This window comes from Hippocampus bargibanti, linkage group LG20 (assembly GCF_051943395.1).
Source record: "Hippocampus bargibanti isolate YZ-2025 linkage group LG20, ASM5194339v1, whole genome shotgun sequence".
NCBI classification, from domain to species: domain Eukaryota; kingdom Metazoa; phylum Chordata; class Actinopteri; order Syngnathiformes; family Syngnathidae; genus Hippocampus; species Hippocampus bargibanti.
In genome coordinates this window covers 7156699-7174241 of record NC_142753.1, presented here as the reverse complement: position 1 = coordinate 7174241, position 17543 = coordinate 7156699, and the positions used below count along the sequence as shown (strand labels likewise).

General features: G+C 42.3%; 3 protein-coding genes across 5 annotated transcripts; 2 read left to right on the top strand and 1 right to left on the bottom strand.

Moving 5' to 3' along the window:
* The first annotated feature begins 210 nt into the window (after positions 1 to 210).
* Positions 211 to 3780, top strand: sh3bgrl3 (SH3 domain binding glutamate-rich protein like 3). The gene is made up of 3 exons (XM_089022938.1): positions 211 to 370; positions 1516 to 1683; positions 2621 to 3780. The coding sequence occupies exons 1-3, from the start codon at positions 326 to 328 to the stop codon at positions 2684 to 2686; spliced, it is 279 nt and encodes a 92-aa protein (XP_088879064.1). The 5' UTR covers positions 211 to 325; the 3' UTR covers positions 2687 to 3780.
* Positions 3781 to 7489: 3709 nt separating this feature from the next.
* LOC148882915 (THAP domain-containing protein 7-like) lies at positions 7490 to 14967 on the bottom strand. Of its 3 annotated transcripts, XM_089022931.1 has the most exons (7): positions 14831 to 14967; positions 14665 to 14749; positions 13019 to 13219; positions 10116 to 10195; positions 9869 to 10006; positions 9481 to 9582; positions 7490 to 8818 (listed from the first exon to the last, which is right to left on the bottom strand). In XM_089022931.1, exons 4-7 carry the CDS (start codon positions 10193 to 10195, stop codon positions 7879 to 7881), a joined length of 1260 nt encoding a protein of 419 aa, XP_088879057.1. In that variant the 5' UTR covers positions 13019 to 13219; positions 14665 to 14749; positions 14831 to 14967; the 3' UTR covers positions 7490 to 7878. The 3 variants fall into 3 exon arrangements, with proteins under 3 accessions (XP_088879057.1, XP_088879056.1, XP_088879058.1); XM_089022930.1 differs by lacking the exons at positions 13019 to 13219; positions 14665 to 14749; positions 14831 to 14967 and adding an exon at positions 10808 to 10854; XM_089022932.1 differs by lacking the exons at positions 13019 to 13219; positions 14665 to 14749; positions 14831 to 14967 and adding an exon at positions 10808 to 10854 and having other exon boundaries at positions 9481 to 9573.
* Positions 11518 to 17124, top strand: LOC148882914 (uncharacterized). The gene is made up of 3 exons (XM_089022935.1): positions 11518 to 11949; positions 14860 to 15017; positions 15525 to 17124. The coding sequence occupies exons 1-3, from the start codon at positions 11754 to 11756 to the stop codon at positions 15939 to 15941; spliced, it is 771 nt and encodes a 256-aa protein (XP_088879061.1). The 5' UTR covers positions 11518 to 11753; the 3' UTR covers positions 15942 to 17124.
* Positions 17125 to 17543: the final 419 nt, after the last annotated feature.

Below are 17543 nucleotides of genomic sequence, written 5' to 3'. Positions count from 1 at the left end.
TTTGTCTACCTTAACCCCCCCTCGCCCTTGTCCTCACTGCTGCGTGTGTCTGTTATTCTCCCCGCCCTCCTCTACCACGGATATTGACCAATCACGTGCGACTTTAACCGAAGACTGGGGTCGGGGAAGAGAGGGCAAAAAGTAGGCTCCCATTTCCGGCTCCTTGTTACGAATCGACTCTCTTCGTTCATTTCAGATATCCGGCTCTAAGAACCGGCTCGTTCGCGAACGACACATCACTAGAAGCTTGACGCGTTCGATCGTGGGAGGCCACCGCTTGGCGAGCAGGAGCGCCGAAAGACAAGGACCAAAAAAACACCAAAACATGGGGGTTAAACTGTACTACACCACAGTAACTGCCTCGCGAACGGTGAGTGGCTTCAACGACGGTCGCTAAACTTTAGCCCCCTTCCACCCTCGCTGTCCCCGCTATGCTAACAACGGCGAGGCTCGCGGCAGACACACCCAGCCAGCCAGCCCCATTTTGCTAGCTTACTTCGGGTGGGCCGCGCACGACAGCGGTGCTTGCTTGCGGTCGACAACCTTTTAAACATTTGAAACATTGCGTGTGTGTAAAAAAAACATTCTGACCTTAATTTCAACTCGATTTGCCTTACGGGTCATTTTGACCCGAATACAATCGTTGTACCTTCTTTTGTACAGCTTAATTGGAAGTTGGAATCAAAACGAAATTTAAATTGTCTATAGTTGGAGGTAATCTAGAAAAAGTCATCAAATGTCAAGTTTGAAAAATATCATTTATGCTGTTTTCGGGGGAAATTTTATAATAATAATAATAATACATTTCATTTATCAGCACCTTTCAAAACTCTCAAGGTCACTTTAGTCAAAGGATCATTTTTCTGTGGGTGAGCAGCGGCAGCCAGATGCGCCAGCCTTCACTGAACCGGGAATAACTCAAGTTAGCTAGCTAATAGATAACTAATAACTAGCTAGCTAGTTAGACAGCTAATAGATAGAAAATAGCTAGCTAGGTAGCCAGCAACGGTGACCCCTTTCAACCGGGAATAACTAAAACAGATCAACTTAGCCAGCCAGCTAATAGATGACTGACAGCTAGCTAGACAGCTAATAGATAGCTACCTAGGTAGGCAGCAACAGTGACCCCGTTCAACCGGGAATAACTCAAATAAATCAAGTTAGCTAGCTAGCTAATAGATGACTATGAACATCTGCTACTTGCGATAGTAGTCTTCCGCATATACGAGCAGAGGTCTGGCACTGTATTGGGTCATTTTTACCTGAAGACCACAAGAGGGTTAAGGCCATGATTTCAATCTGTGTGTTTTAATGCATGCAAATGTTTTCATTTATATTGCATTGGTAAAATACTTTTTTTAATGACAAACTATCTATTTTTATTCTGTGGAATATACATGCATATAAATCACTGCGAGACTAATAAAGGCAAATCCAATCCAATATATATATATATATATATAAAATGTGTGTTTGAACTCACCCCCCCCCCCCCCCCCCCCTTTTCCCCCCCAGGTCAAGTCCCAGCAGGCCGAAGTGATGCGGATCCTGGACAGCAAAAACATCCAATACGAGCTGGTGGACATCTCGGTCGGTGGCGAGTTGCGCGACGAGATGCGCAGCAAAGCAGGAAAGCCCGCCGCCGTCCCACCGCAACTCTTCAACGAGGACCAATACTGCGGGGTAAGTTCCACCTATGCCGTTGACATGTATTTTCGCTCTCGGATATCATGCGACATCAACATTCTTACTTTTTAAAAGAGTTGAAAGGGATATTCACCACACTAGAGTAAAACCCAAATAAAGCAAAAGTGCTCATCTTCTGAAGACAAACGTGAAGGACAGAGCGAGCATTAAAAAAAAATCCGCCGCCGTTGCTGGTACATACATACTGTCAGTAAATTGTCAACGTTGAGTCAAATCAGCTATTTGAGCTACTTCCGGGTTGAGTGATTATTAGCTCACTCTTAGCTAGCTAGCTTTCTATCTATTTGAGTTACTTCTGGGTTGCGTGATTATTAGCTAACTCTTAGATAGCTAGCTAGCTTTCTATCTATTTGAGTTAATTCCGGGTTGAGTGATTATTAGCTAACTCCCAGGTAGCTAGCTTTCTATCTATTTGAGTTACTTCCAGGTTGAGTGATTATTAGCTAAATCTTAGCTAGCTAGCTTTGTATTTGAGTTACTTCCAGGTTCGGTGATTATTAGCTAACTCTTAGCTAGCTTTCTATCTATTTCAGTTACTTCCAGGTTGAGTGATTATTAGCTAACTCTTAGCTAGCTTTCTATCTATTATAGATACTTACAGGTTGAGTGATTATTAGCTAACTCTTAGCTAGCTTTCTATCTATTTGAGTTATTCCCAGGTTGGGTGATTATTAGCTAACTCTTAGCTAGCTAGCTTTCTATTTGAGTTACTTCCGGGTTGAGTGAACGCTGGCACGTGTGGCTGCCGCTGCTCACCCACAGAAAAGCGGATCCTGTGACTGTAAAGTGACCTTGAGAGTTTTGGAAGTTGCTTAGAAATGAAATGGATAATTATTATAATCGACGCCCGAGTCTCGCACAAGTTTGGTGGTTTTTGGAGTTTGGCGCTAATAATTCATGTCCTCCCGCGCAGGATTACGAAAAGTTCTCCGAGGCGGTGGAGGAGGACAAGGTGGATCAGTTCCTGAAACTGCCATGAATCATAACCGTCCATCCTCAACCTTCCGTTAATCACACTGAAGCCCCTCGTTGACCCCCCCAATGTGATGCCATATTGACCAATGCCAAAACCCCTCCACATTCCTTTTTTTTTCTTCAGTGTTGGTATCAGCCAAACTTGTCTTAAAACGAATCGGCGTTATGGCTCCCGTCTTCATGACGTGGACTTGGTCTTTGAACCTTCACTGACCTGCATCCACGTGCTAACTAACATGCAAGACCAAATGATCGAAACAAAAAACAATCCTGTGATAATTGACAGCAATTTGATGTCGGGGCTCCCATTTGAGGGAAACTCTGACCTTGATTTTGATGCAAGTCTTCATATTTCGTTCAGTGCAGAAGCTGTGGGCTTTTGCTTGTTGACACGGACTGAAAATTCTTTGGTCCAAACAAAATGGCTTCCAAATCAATACCTGAGTCAATGAAGACCAATTGACGAAACCCCATTTTTTTTCAAGGACCAGACACTTTCCTTTTTGTTTTCTGTCACGATTCATTCTCCAAATAGTAGCACTTTTGATGCTTTTTTTTTGGGGGGGGGGGGGTGAAGTGGGGGTACTCTTGAGTTTTAGTAACGACTGCGTTTGAGGCTGGACCCACCCACCAAGTATTTGAAGCATCTTTGCCGTTAGCAAGTCAGGGCGAATAATGTGAAAACCAAAATGCATTTCTTTGCTCCAAACATTGGAGGATGTTTGGAATTCATTTCCTCCCTTTGCTAGCTTAGCTTGAAATGTTGTATTGTTGACTGAAAAGGACCACAAAAAACATGTAGTGTTTGACTGAAGCTGATCATGGCCGTCCGTGTCTATTCGGACGCGATTCACTGAAATATTGGACGTGATTGGAGGCGACGCACTTTTGATTTTGGGCGCCACGACTGACTGAATTGTTTCCTTTTTGTAACCCCGCGCGGATGGACGGATGTGGAAGTGCGCGGCGCCGTCTTGTAGTCGCATTCCATCTTGAAGCTCTGCGCTTTGTGTTTAGAGGGAATAAAATGGCGCTATCTTCCAAGAAGATTGTACGCTGTCATGTATGCTGTGCGGAATTAAAAAAATAGTGTTGGAACTAATGGCTTGCCCCCGTGGTGTGTGTTTGTATGTACATCAATATATTTTTGCCATCGAGTAAGTTGCCACTGACAGCATTTCTCATACTGACCAGCTGAGGGCAGCAATGTGCTGCCCGAGGACGACGAACAATATTGAATGAGAGCAGACTTCAGTAGTTTTTTCCAGATTTGTCACTATGGTTGTTTTTTTCTGGATAAAATGACAGTGTATCGTAAGGCATTTTTAGCCCAAAAAAACGACCATGTATAGTAGGGCATTTTTAGCTTGAAAATACGACCATGTTATAGTAAGGCGTTTTTAGGCGAAAAAAAAGACCATGTATAGTAAGGCGTTGTTAGGAAAAAAAAAAGACCATGTATAGGTAGGCGTTTTTTGCTGAAAAAAAAGACCATATATGTGACATTTTGGGGCTAAAAACACCTTACTATACACAGTGTTTTTTTGCCTTAAAAACGCCTTACTATACATGGTCCCTTTTTCGGCATAAAAACGATGTACTATAAATGATGTATGTATGTATGTATGTATGTATGTATGTATGTATGTATGTATGTATGTATGTATGTATGTATGTATGTATGTATGTATGTATGTATGTGTGTGTGTGTGTATGTGTGTGTGTGTGTGTGTATGTGTGTATGTGTGTGTGTGTGTATGTATGTGTGTATGTGTGTGTGTGTGTGTGTGTGTATGTATGTATGTATGTGTGTATGTATGTATGTATGTATGTATGTATGTATGTATGTATGTATGTATGTATGTATGTATGTATGTATGTATGTATGTATGTATGTATGTATGTATGTATGTATGTATGTATGTATGTATGTATGTATGTATGTATGTATGTATGTATGTATGTATGTATGTATGTATGTATGTATGTATGTATGTATGTATGTATGTATGTATGTATGTATGTATGTATGTATGTATGTATGTATGTATGTATGTATGTATGTATGTATGTATGTATGTATGTATGTATGTATGTATGTATGTATGTATGTATGTATGTATGTATGTATGTATGTATGTATGTATGTATGTATGTATGTATGTATGTATGTATGTATGTATGTATGTATGTATGTATGTATGTATGTATGTATGTATGTATGTATGTATGTATGTATGTATGTATGTATTACTATGTATGTATGTATGTTGGTATGTATGTATGTATGTATTTATGTATGTAAAACGTACGTACGTACGTACGTACGTACGTACGTACGTACGTACGTACGTACGTACATACACATACATACGTACATACGTATGTATGTATCAGTGCAGTGATTCTAACTGTCACCGGTGGTCCAGTGGTACACTCACTGGCTTTGGGTGCATGTGGTGCGTGATCAAATCCTGCCTAGGGATGTACTAAACATGGTCGTTTTTTTTTTTTTTTTTTTTTGGATAAAAACGCCTTACTATACATGGTCGTTTTTTGGGATTATAAACGCCTTACTATACATGGTCGTTTTTTGGGATTAAAAACGCCTTACTATACATGGTCGTTTTTTCGGATTAAAAACGCTTTACTATACATGGTTGTTTTTTGGGATTAAAAACGCCTTACTATACATGGTCGTTTTGTTTTTGATAAAAACACCTTACTATACATGGCCGTTTTTTGGGATTAAAAACACTTTACTATACATGGTCGTTTTTTTGGATTAAAAACGCCTTACTATACATGGTCGTTTTTTGGGATTATAAACGCTTTACTATACATGGTCGTTTTTTGGGATTATAAACGCCTTACTATACATGGTCGTTTTTTGGGATTATAAACGCCTTACTATACATGGTCGTTTTTTTTGGATTAAAAACGCCTTACTATACATGGTCGTTTTTTGGGATTATAAACGCCTTACTATACATGGTCGTTTTTTTGGGATTATAAACGCTTTACTATACATGGTCGTTTTTTGGCCTAAAAACGCCTTACTATACATGGTCGTTTTTTCGGATTAAAAACGCTTTACTATACATGGTCGTTTTTTTTGGATTAAAAACGCCTTACTATACATGGTCGTTTTTTGGGCTAAAAACGCCTTACTATACATGGTTGTTTTTTGGGATTAAAAACGCCTTACTATACATGGTCGTTTTTTCGGATTAAAAACGCCTTACTATACATGGTCGTTTTTTGGGATTATAAACGCCTTACTATACATGGTCGTTTTTTGGGATTAAAAACGCCTTACTATACATGGTCGTTTTTTCGGATTAAAAACGCTTTACTATACATGGTTGTTTTTTGGGATTATAAACGCCTTACTATACATGGTCGTTTTTTGTCGTTTATTGGTCGTTTTTTTGGTTAAAAACGCCTTACTATACATGGTCGTTTTTTGGGCTAAAAACGCCTTACTATACATGGTTTTTTTGGGCTAAAAACGCTTTACTATACATGGTCGTTTTTTGGGATTATAAACGCCTTACTATACATGGTTGTTTTTTGGGATTATAAACGCCTTACTATACATGGTCGTTTTTTTTTGGATTAAAAACGCCTTACTATACATGGTCGTTTTTTGGGCTAAAAACGCCTTACTATACATGGTCGTTTTTTGGGATTAAAAACGCCTTACTATACATGGTCGTTTTTTCGGATTAAAAACGCCTTACTATACATGGTCGTTTTTTGGGATTAAAAACGCCTTACTATACATGGTCGTTTTTTTTTTGATAAAAACACCTTACTATACATGGCCATTTTTTGGGATTAAAAACGCTTTACTATACATGGTCGTTTTTTTTGGGATTAAAAACGCCTTACTATACATGGTCGTTTTTTGGGATTATAAACGCCTTACTATACATGGTCGTTTTTTGGGCTAAAAACGCCTTACTATACATGGTCGTTTTTTTGGGATTATAAACGCCTTACTATACATGGTCGTTTTTTTGGATTAAAAACGCCTTACTATACATGGTCGTTTTTTTATGATAAAAACGCCTTACTATACATGGACGTTTTTTTGGGCTAAAAACGCCTTACTATACATGGTCGTTTTTTTTATGATAAAAACGCCTTACTATACATGGTCGTTTTTTGGGATTAAAAACACTTTACTATACATGGTCGTTTTTTTGGGATTAAAAACGCTTTACTATACATGGTCGTTTTTTGGGATTATAAACGCTTTACTATACATGGTCGTTTTTTGGGATTATAAACGCCTTACTATACATGGTCGTTTTTTTTTTATTATAAACGCCTTACTATACATGGTCGTTTTTTGGGATTATAAACGCCTTACTATACATGGTCGTTTTTTGAGATTATAAACGCTTTACTATACATGGTCGTTTTTTGGCCTAAAAACGCCTTACTATACATGGTCGTTTTTTCGGATTAAAAACGCTTTACTATACATGGTTGTTTTTTGGGATTATAAACGCCTTACTATACATGGTCGTTTTTTTTGGATTAAAAACGCCTTACTATACATGGTCGTTTTTTTTGGATTAAAAACGCCTTACTATACATGGTCGTTTTTTGGGCTAAAAACGCCTTACTATACATGGTCGTTTTTTCGGATTAAAAACGCCTTACTATACATGGTCGTTTTTTCGGATTAAAAACGCCTTACTATACATGGTCGTTTTTTGGGATTATAAACGCCTTACTATACATGGTCGTTTTTTCAGCCTAAAAACGCCTTACCATAACATGGTCTTTTTTCATCCTAAAAACGCCTTACTCTAACATGGTCTTTTTTTCAGCCTAAAAACGCCTTACTCTACAGGGTCATTTTTTCGCCTAAAAACGCCTTTCTATACATGGTCTTTTGTTGGGGTAAAAACCTAACTGTTTTTAGGCGGGGGAAAAAAACGAACATGTATAGTAAGGCGTTTTTAGCACGAAAAGAAAACCCACCATGTATAATAAGGTGTTTTAAGCCGAAAAAAAAGACTAAAAAAAAACACCGGTGAGCCCCATACGGTTCTGGAGCCGCAGCTTTTTCGCTGACATCCTAAAGTGACAATATGTCATTGGGGTTTGAATGTTTTTTCTTTTTAAATACCATAACGGACACATTTACCTGCCTGTCGAAGCCAATCACTTGTCAATTTGTCAGTTGACAAATTCGTTGCTCAACTGCAGGTGAAAGCCCTCCAGGTGTTCTTTCAGTTTTTCTCTCACGTCGTCACTCGGTTCTTCCCCCGGAGGTCCTTTCCCACTTGAACCGCCTCCGTTGCCAGAGTCCGGCGCGGGCATCGGGACGGCCCGGCCGACGAGGTCCTCAGGGGTCAGATCGTCCTGGGCCGGGTTTTCAAAGCGAACGGGGACCAGAACAAAGCGGGCCTCGGCGTGACTTTGGAGCCAAAGCGACGACTGCGGCGGGTCCTGATGATGAGACTCGCCTTCAAAGTCCGAAGGCCAGTCGGGCAAGCGTTGGTCGCTTTGGAATGCGAGCGGGAAAGTTTGAGAATTGACATGTCGGCTGAAGTCTTTCTGGGGATTTTTCACAGAGTCCCGACGGAGCGGTCGCTCCTTGTCCGTTTCTGACTTGGCGTCCCCTCTCCCGCAGTAGCAGCAGTACGTGTCGGCGTGGCTTCCTCGAGGGCGGCGGCGGGCCTCGCCCGGCGAGTCGTCTCGGCTCTGTCGCATCTTCTGCTGGCGGTCGCGCAGCCTCAGCAAGGAGCCCCGCAGCCGATTCTCCCGGCGGCGGGCGGCGTGCAGCTGCCGCAGCGTCTTCTCCAAGTAGTCCACGGCCTTGTCGTAGCGCCTCCGCCACAGCAGGGGGCAGAGCTGGGCGTAGCTGTGCTCCTTGGGCAGGTAGAACCCCGGCCGCGGGGGCAGTCGTCGCATGTACAGCGATGGTGAAACACAGCGAGGCGGCGATGCCGGCGAGGGCGAACGGCTCCTCTTTTGGGGCGAGAGGGACGCCCGACTTTCCGCCGCCTGGAGACAAGATCCATCTTGCTCGTCGCCGGTCTCCTCGGCTTCAGGCGAAGACTCGTCTGGAGTTGAATGCTCGGCGCTGCCCTGCTTGCTTGAAAAGTGGCCCTTTCTGCACAGTTGAACAGACACACTGATCTTAGCAAAGCAGGGTGATTGGTCGCGTCGCCCGCCATTGGTACAGTCGTCACTCGCAGTCGCACTTTCTTGGATGCCAACGGTCAATTGGATGACTTTTTTTCCCTTCACTTCCAAGCTCAAGGAAAATTAATTTGAATGCATAAACATGACTTGAGATGTGACTGTTGGGATCAACAAGTCTGGTCGGATAATAGAAATACATTTCATTTATAAGCGCCTTTCAAATCTCTCAAGGTCACTTTATAGTCACAGTTTTTTCTGCGGGTGAGCAGCGGCAGCCATACGCGCCAGCGTTCACTCAACCAGGAAGTAACTGAAATAGATAGACAGCTTGCTAGCTAAGCAATCGTTACCCAACAGATACCTAGCTAGATAGCCAGCCAGCTAGATAGCAAATAGATAGCCAGCTAGATAGCTAGCTAGCGAGCCAGAGCTAATAGATAGCAAACAGCTAGCAAATGATAATAATAATAATACTAATAATAATTTCATTTCTAAGCACCTTTCAAAATATTATGAGTATATAATAAAACTTACTTTGTAGTGAACATTAGCGCTTCAGACCCAACTATTTGGATTTAATAAAAAAAAAAAGATCATTCTCCATAACCTGCTTCCCCATCCCCATCCCACCTGTCTTGTTGTTTCAGGACCTTCCCCGGCCATTTGGAATTGCTCACAGACGAGGAACCAAACACTGTGGGAAAGGCATCTTCCCTCAGTCTCCTGATGCCACTTTAAAGCATGCACCCGCACACACACACACACACACACACACACACACACACACACACACAATAAGAACCACAGGTCATGACTTGTTATGTCACTCGTTTTTCACATCTCAATAGCGTGATCCCATCTGGATCGCAAAACATGAGGACTTCGCACATGTGTTAAAAAGTTCATGGTCAACAACTACAAAAACAACACTATAACTCCTTAAGATCTGCACATGTCCTTGTAAATTGCGGCAATGTTGTAATGATGAGTCATAGTTGATGTCTTGATGTGAACTGACCTGCAACTGGCCATCTCAAAGCTCTGTGGCGTGAAGTGCTTGGAGCAAAAGTAGACAAAGTCGGTCTGAGGCTCCCACGAGTCGGCACGGCGAGAGTTGCTGATCCACAGGTTTCGACGGGAGGCTTCTTTGGGCAACCTGTGGCATCAAATATTGACCGTTGGTGACGTCATCTACGGTCAATCTTTAGCTCAGCTAGGCGGAAATGATTTTTGTTTTTCCTGTGTGGACAATGCTTTGATATTACTTGTGGAATGTGATGCCAGCATGACGAGTCTCACGGTTGTCACGCGATTTGCAGCCCCCAGCAGAACAATGTCTGGGCATCTGAAAGTGGAAAAAAAGTGACAAGACAACATTTTTATATTGTCAAGTGTCTATCAAAATTACAAGGTTTTATATATTTTTTTCATATTATTTAATAAGATCACAAAAGTGGAAGCATTTTTATATGATTGTCCGAGTACATTTCGACAAACGTGCTTTGTTGACCCATCCTATAAGAACTACATGCGCACACACACTATTAAAAAAATGTTTCCCAGCGACGCATGCGCAGTGTTCATGTCGCTGTCATATGCTAAATGCTAATAGGGTCACCAACTCATCCAATTTCAGTCCGAACTACAAAAATAAGCAACGAATGAAATGACTACATGTATTTATAACCTAACAGCAGAAAACTTGCAATGTGAGTTTTTTATTCCCATCACGTAGTTCCTCAAGTTCTTGCCAACCGTCGTCGAGCTAACTTTCTGATGCTAATTCAGGCGAGTAGCAAACAAGTAGCAAGATAGGGCGAAACGAGCCATCTCACCAACGCGCCATGAACGCTACAGAACGGCATACACGTTTTGTTTTGTTTTGTTTTTTTCCTTCACGCTCAATAAACGACTTAACATTTGAGGGTTTCGTGGTGTATTTTTAAAACTATACCACCATGAGTCGAAGAGTTGACCTCAGGAAGATGGCTGCTGTGTGTTCCGTGTACCTTTTTCCGGTTTTAGTGATGTCACATTTTGGGGCGAAGCTACATTAAAAAAGTGACGTTGGTTTGCTCAGTAATTTTTACAACTAAACCACGACCGTAAAATAACATAAAACCTAATAAACGCGTATTTTTCAAAATACCATTTTAAAGTATCCGCCTTCCTAAAAAAACAAATATTAGCAAAGCACAAAACTAATAATAATAATACATTTCATTTACAATAACGTTGTTGAGTTCTCCAAATAGATGTTGTTTTCAATTTGTCGTTTTTCTAATTTAAAACAGATTTTCTTACAGACAATGTTTTTAGTTGTTCAATTACCTAAAACACTGTCTGTTTTAAATTAGATATCAAGTAGACAGGATTAACTTAATACAACTATTGACGTTTTTCATTTGTAAAAAGAATAAATGACATTCTTGTGGACAAGCTAGATATGACAGGATTACATTCTCCATGTGCACCTAATATTGTGGCCACTGAAATGATATCCCCGCGCATGTATGTAATAGAGTTTGTCTGCAGGTCACGGTCAGAGATGGGGGAGTGTGTGTGTGTGTGTGTGTGTGTGTGTGTGTGTGTGTGTGTGTGTGTGTGTGTGTGTGTGTGTGTGTGCGTGTGCGTGTGTGTTTTAATGCAGAGAGGCTGTCTGGAGGATGTGTCTGGCCAGCCCTCCCTTCCATTGTCCCCTATCCAGTCTTCCCCCACGAAGTTGGGGGGTGGGTGCATCATTTGTGTAAACCCCGAGGCCTCCCTCCCTCTTAGTTGTCAGACACGGATGCAAAGCGGCGCACGGACGGCACCTTTTTCTTCCGCCCCCTTCCGATGGCGAGGTTGCTGGAAGCTGAAACGGAGCCGCAAGCCGGCGGGATCCGCATGTAGCCGGGGGCTGCATGCGGAGGCTGCGGGCTGCCTGCAACGACGGCGGGTCGTCCCCCGTCTCCCCCCCTCCCTTGGAGCCACGGCTTCTCCGGCGTCCCGGCAGCCGTCTCATGCGAAACCCAGCGGCTCATTTGCGAAGCTCCAGCCCCACGCAGTCCAATGGTTATTGCCCTTGCAGCGGACCCCAGCCACAGGGCATGGATATATGTAAGACACCTCCCTTGTTTTCTTGTTTGTTTGTTTACTCTTAGATATTGTCCATTTTCGCACCAGAGTTCAAGGCTAATATATCCATTTGAATATGAACGGCCAAATAATGTCTGCAGGTGTATCCCAAGCTGGACTCAGCATCAAAATGAGAATCAGAAAGCCTTTAATAGTCCCACCATGGTGATATTTGCATCTACAGCAGCAAAATCGCAGTGCACTTTCCACTGCCTGATGGCATTATATGCGTTCATATATTGGAAGGTTTGTGTGTTGGAGTCTGCAGTTTAGGGAGGATGCCTGTTCTGCAGCAATTTGTGTCTTTTGGTCATGATTGGCTGCAACGTCGATAACAATATAATGCACTAAAATAGAATGAAAAAAATCCCCAAACATTCTAATGGTCAGCAATAGTTGAGGGCAGGGGGTTCAGTCAACATATTTTTGCTCAGTGGACGGATAATATCTGCATTGTTATGTGCAGAATTTCCCCCATACTATAATTCGTGTATCGTTGTGCCTAAAGAAGTGTCCGGAAAAGCTGAATGGAAATGTGCAGGTGAAAAGAAAGTGATGCCGTGAGCATTTGTGGCTTTTTAAGAGCAGCTTGTGGTTTGTTAGCTTGTTTAGTTTTATTTCCGTGTGTAAACACGTCATCCATCAGGTTGTTTACAGTACTTGAACACACCGAGCAACTCCTCCAATGACTCAAAAAGAAAATCCTGAATTAACGACAGGCAGATAGATGGAGGGAGTCGTTTTTCTTGGTGTTTAGTTTGTCTGCGTTAGAAATAGATGGGACCATTTGGATCGCAGGGGGAGAACTGTCGTACAGAAAGAGACGTCACAATTGTTTCGCATTTGCTCACATAATGCCTATTTTCTTCAGCGTTAATTCACCATTTTGCCAACTGTGGTGCAAATAGAGTGATTTTTTTTCAGTGGGGGACATGCAGAGACGACAATGCTGATTTTTGTGGCGGTGGGAACAAGCCCGGATGGGACAGGCGGGGGGGGGGGGGGGGGGTTGTCACTCAACAAAACAACAAACCCAGCAGCAAAAACTCACGTTCAGATTTGACTTGCAATGCACCAGACTCCTCAAATCCGTCTGTCTGTCTGGGGGTGGCTCCTCCCCCAAGGCTGGGGGGTAGATAGGTGGGGTCAAGGGTGAAAGGTGAAGGTCTGTGAGCCGGGGTCTGTGTCTGATTCTTTTGTCTTTTTTTTCCTGCCTCTTGTTTGTTTGGCACCACCAGACATTTTTTTCTTGCTGTTGAACAAAAAAAAAAAGCTCATCAACATGCAGTGTTGACCTTGATTGAAATGAAGGTCAGAGAGGCAAGATCACGGAAAAGGCGTCCCATTTGCATGCGGCATTTTTTGAATATTAGATTGGGATTAGGGACGGAGCTAATGAGCCAGATGGTGTCTGATCTGCTGGGCCTTCGCTCGCTTTGACGAGCCCTCCAGTCATTAAACTGTGTGTGTGTGTGCGCATTGTGTCTAGACGCGTCTGGGTAATAAAAGGCCCAATAAATGAACCCCCACAACCTAGAGCACATGGCTCATCCAACCCCCTCTCTGTCCCCTGCCATCCTTCACCCTTTTGAGTTTTCCAACACAAGGACTTCCTTCTTTTAAATCAAGCCCTAAAAAGCAAGGCGGGACTAGAGGTAAAATGGGGCCCCAAAAATCCAGTCCAAGCCTGACGTGACCTGGAAATTTGGGTCGGGTCGGGCTTAAAGGAAAACCTGTGTCCATAATTTGTAATATTACTTCAAATGACTTCTACTGAGCGTATTTTACAAAGATTCCACGGCATATAGCTATAGTTTCCGTTTTAAGACTCGCGCTGAATATTCAGGAAGTCTTGTTTTCGAGTTGATGACGATGCCATAAGTGACGTCACTGAAGGGATGCCCCTGACCGAGAAAGCGACACACAATGCGTTTTGAGTACTTTGTTTGGTCTAAAAACTTCGTGTTGATCCGCATAGATGGAGAAATTAGAAGGAAAACATAAATAATGCGATGGTGAATCGTTGTGTGTTGCACCAAGACTACTATTTGATACCAGTTGACACAAATTCCCAGCAGACAAATCAGCCCATTTGCAGCGGAGCTTGGGCATCTTGTGCATTTTCTGGGACGCTACATTAGAGTCCTGGCGGCTCGAATTGATATGGAAGGACTTCTTTAATCAATTGCAAACATTTATGCTTTCCTCTTCAGAACTATTTGAATAATATTCATAACTGGATGAGTAACAAGAAAGCATCTTCTCCGAATCTGAAGCCGTTGTTTTGATTCTCGAGCAAGACAACACCTCCTGGCGTGACGTCACGAACAAGGGGGCGGGACCTTCTGAAATTGAAACTTTCTGAGGTCATTTTGAAGTAGTTTTGGGACACTTTAACTCATTTTATTGATGTTTTTCATTTGACTAAAAATATCAGCCTGCGTGTTTTGGGTATTTTAGATGCTATAAAACGTTTTCAGATGTTAGTTAAACCAAAAAAATTGTGTCGGTTGTCCTTTAATATCTTACCACTAGGCAGGATGTGCATCGTGATTGTGAAGGTGTTAATACTTGATTGAGATTTGCCGAGAATATGAGCAACACGGTGGAGTCGAATGTCTGATTCAAACTCAAATGGCGGCCTTTTCTCTGTGTTTTTGCTCGTGGCTTTTTGGGACTTGTCGTCCTGATACGCACCCCTCCCAAATTTCATGGCGCGACATCAATCTGGATTCAAGGGCAAAAACTCTCAGTCTCAAGTGGATGCGGCTCATCTTTTCAACTAAAAAGAAATAAATAAAGAATGATAATCACATTTGCTGATTGTGTCCATGATTGTAAATGCTTTGTAAATTCATGTCACCTTCTTTCCGATGTGTCGCATGCCCGCAGCTGAACTGGAGCTGGTTCAGATAATACTTATCCTGCTGGCGATGAGCGTGATGGTGGCCGTGGTGGTGTGCCTTCTCATCCATTACCGCCTGGTCGCCCTGTCCCTCCTTGGCCGACTCGGCCACGCTCAGGAAGTCCCGACGGAGGAGGTGCGATGGGTAAGTGGAAAGAGAAAGAGAAAGAGCGGGTGAACATGACTTGAGTTTTTTTCCTCAACCTATTTGGATTTTGGGCATCATCTTATGACGGGGGTTTTAGATAGAACATCGAGAAGAGTCTAATGCAGGGGTGTCAAAGTCATTTTTTGCCGCGGGCCACATTGTAGTTATGGTTTCCTCTCGAGGGCCGTCATGCATTTGGGGAACCCATTAGAATGTTTAAATCCCTTCAAATATTACATATAGAGCACACAGCAAATTAATGAATAACTCGTTTTCAAATCTGAAGTCAAGAATAATGACTTTTATTGTGGTTGACATCCAAAAATATGACATTTTGACTCAGATTTTAGCAATCATCATGGAATTTAACAAGTTTGATTTGCTTTCGCGGGCCGAAATAAATGATGTGACGGGCCGGATTTGGCCCGCGGGCCTTGACTTTGACACCTGTGGTCTAATGGTTTCTTCTCCCATTTTTTTTGGTCTGCAATTCCTGGCTTCCAGATCACCCCCGCACACCGCCACTTGTGTCGCTTGCAGCCCACCGACATGCGGCGGGAGGCAGTCAACCTGCCCGCCATGATCTGCTTGCCCGTCGCAAAGGAAAAGGAGACCCGTAAGACCCCCCGCTGCTCCCACCGCCAACATCCGGAGCTCAAGTGCGCCTGTATTTGCGCCCCTCCCAACCGGAACATCCTCACGGACAATGACGGACGCAGCGCTGGCCCGCCGGCAGTCAAAAGCCATTCGGGGAGCAGCGGCCAGAGGTCCCAGAGCCCCCCACCTTCCTACAGTGTGATGATAGAAGACTCCTTTTATCAAAAAGCTCTCCCAAGTCCGAAAAGGTTGCAAACCAGCTGGAGCGCTGTTGAAAATACAACCTCCACTGTGGCTGTCCCACATCATTCCTCGGTCACCTGATAGACTCAACCAAACGTTTACTATGTGATGCTTAAATGTGATCCAAAATGTTCTATGCGGTGCAAAAAAAAATGTTTTTTTTCTTGTGTTTTTGTTTTCTATTTTTATAAGCTTTTCCTTGTCTTTCTTGTCTACTTTTTGACTGAGTGCCCTGTCATGACTCACAGAATGTACTGGGCTTCATCATGCAAACGGCAGCTGAAGTTGCACAGGCGATGCTTCTGCTTTTTTTTTATAACTTTTCAAGCTGCTAATGCTTTTTTGCTTGAGTCCGAGCTGCGCATATCGTATACTTTTATCACGTTAGAGCCAGAGGCAATTTTCTTTTTTTTTTTTTTTACACTAACGGTGACATGAATGTCACCATCTCAAGCACTTTTGCCTCCGAATCAACAAAACACAGGAAGGAGGAGGACGCTTCCTCCATCAAAGCCATGCACAGCCATGTCCTCTCGTCAGTGCGATTGACCTAATCACTGCTGATCTGAGTTCAAGCTACAAGAATAGAATGCTGAAATCGAGAGGAAAAGAAATCCTTGTTGTTTACATGTTCATGTTATTTAACAAATATGCTGTATTTATAAGGTGTAGCAGTTTACAATAAAAGCTGAAAGTGATGGGGAGTGTCATTACGTATTCAGGCAGACGGAAAACCATCCACTTCCAAAATCTGTCCTTCTCAACCTTTTATGACATAATGATAATCTCCAGTAAATTTGAAATGTACACTTTACGAAACATATGTTGATTTAATTGTACAACAAAATACTGGCTTTAAATATTATTAGCATTATGTAACCCTGATATTGAAATATTAAATGAAAAATAAAACAACTTCTTTTTCTTTCGGCTTTTCCCTTCAAAGGGTCGCCACAGCAAATCAGTGTCCTCCATCTTTAGAGGTTTGATCCGCACGTTTGTTTTGGCCAAGCTTTTACGTCGGATGCCCTTCCTGACACAACCCTCTGTATTTATCTGGGCTTGGGACCGGCACAAGAAGGCTTATGTCCCTTTGTGGCTACAGAACAAGCAACTCGCTCGGTAAAAGGCTCCCAAACACAAAATGGTCATCGGCACAGCAACATTCAAAAAAGCAAAAACCATACTCACCATTTGATGACAATGCTCTGATCTTACCGTGAAATGGGCATCTGTTTCCCTACATTACATCACAAACTGAACTTCAAAGTCCTTTAGATGCTTTATCTTCCAGTCACAGTATATATATATATATATATATATATATATATATATATATATATATATATATATATATATATATATATATATATATATATATGATCATCTCTTTCCCTCTATTACAAAAGTCCTTTAAGCACACATAAGCTAAAAACTGCTAAATTAACTCAACAAAAGTAGCACAATTCTTAATCCAGTACTAAATTAAATTAATTTCAGGAGGGACAGGAGGAAGCTATTGTTTCAAGAACAAAGATAAATGCATCAGTAACGGAGGACCGAACCCAAAAATAAATTCCTCAAAATACATAATGTAAAAAAAAAAAATCGAGTTTATTTTAAACGCAGTCGACGTGGGGAAAAAAGGCGTATCAACGCCAATACGTTAGAGGGCGCTCTAAA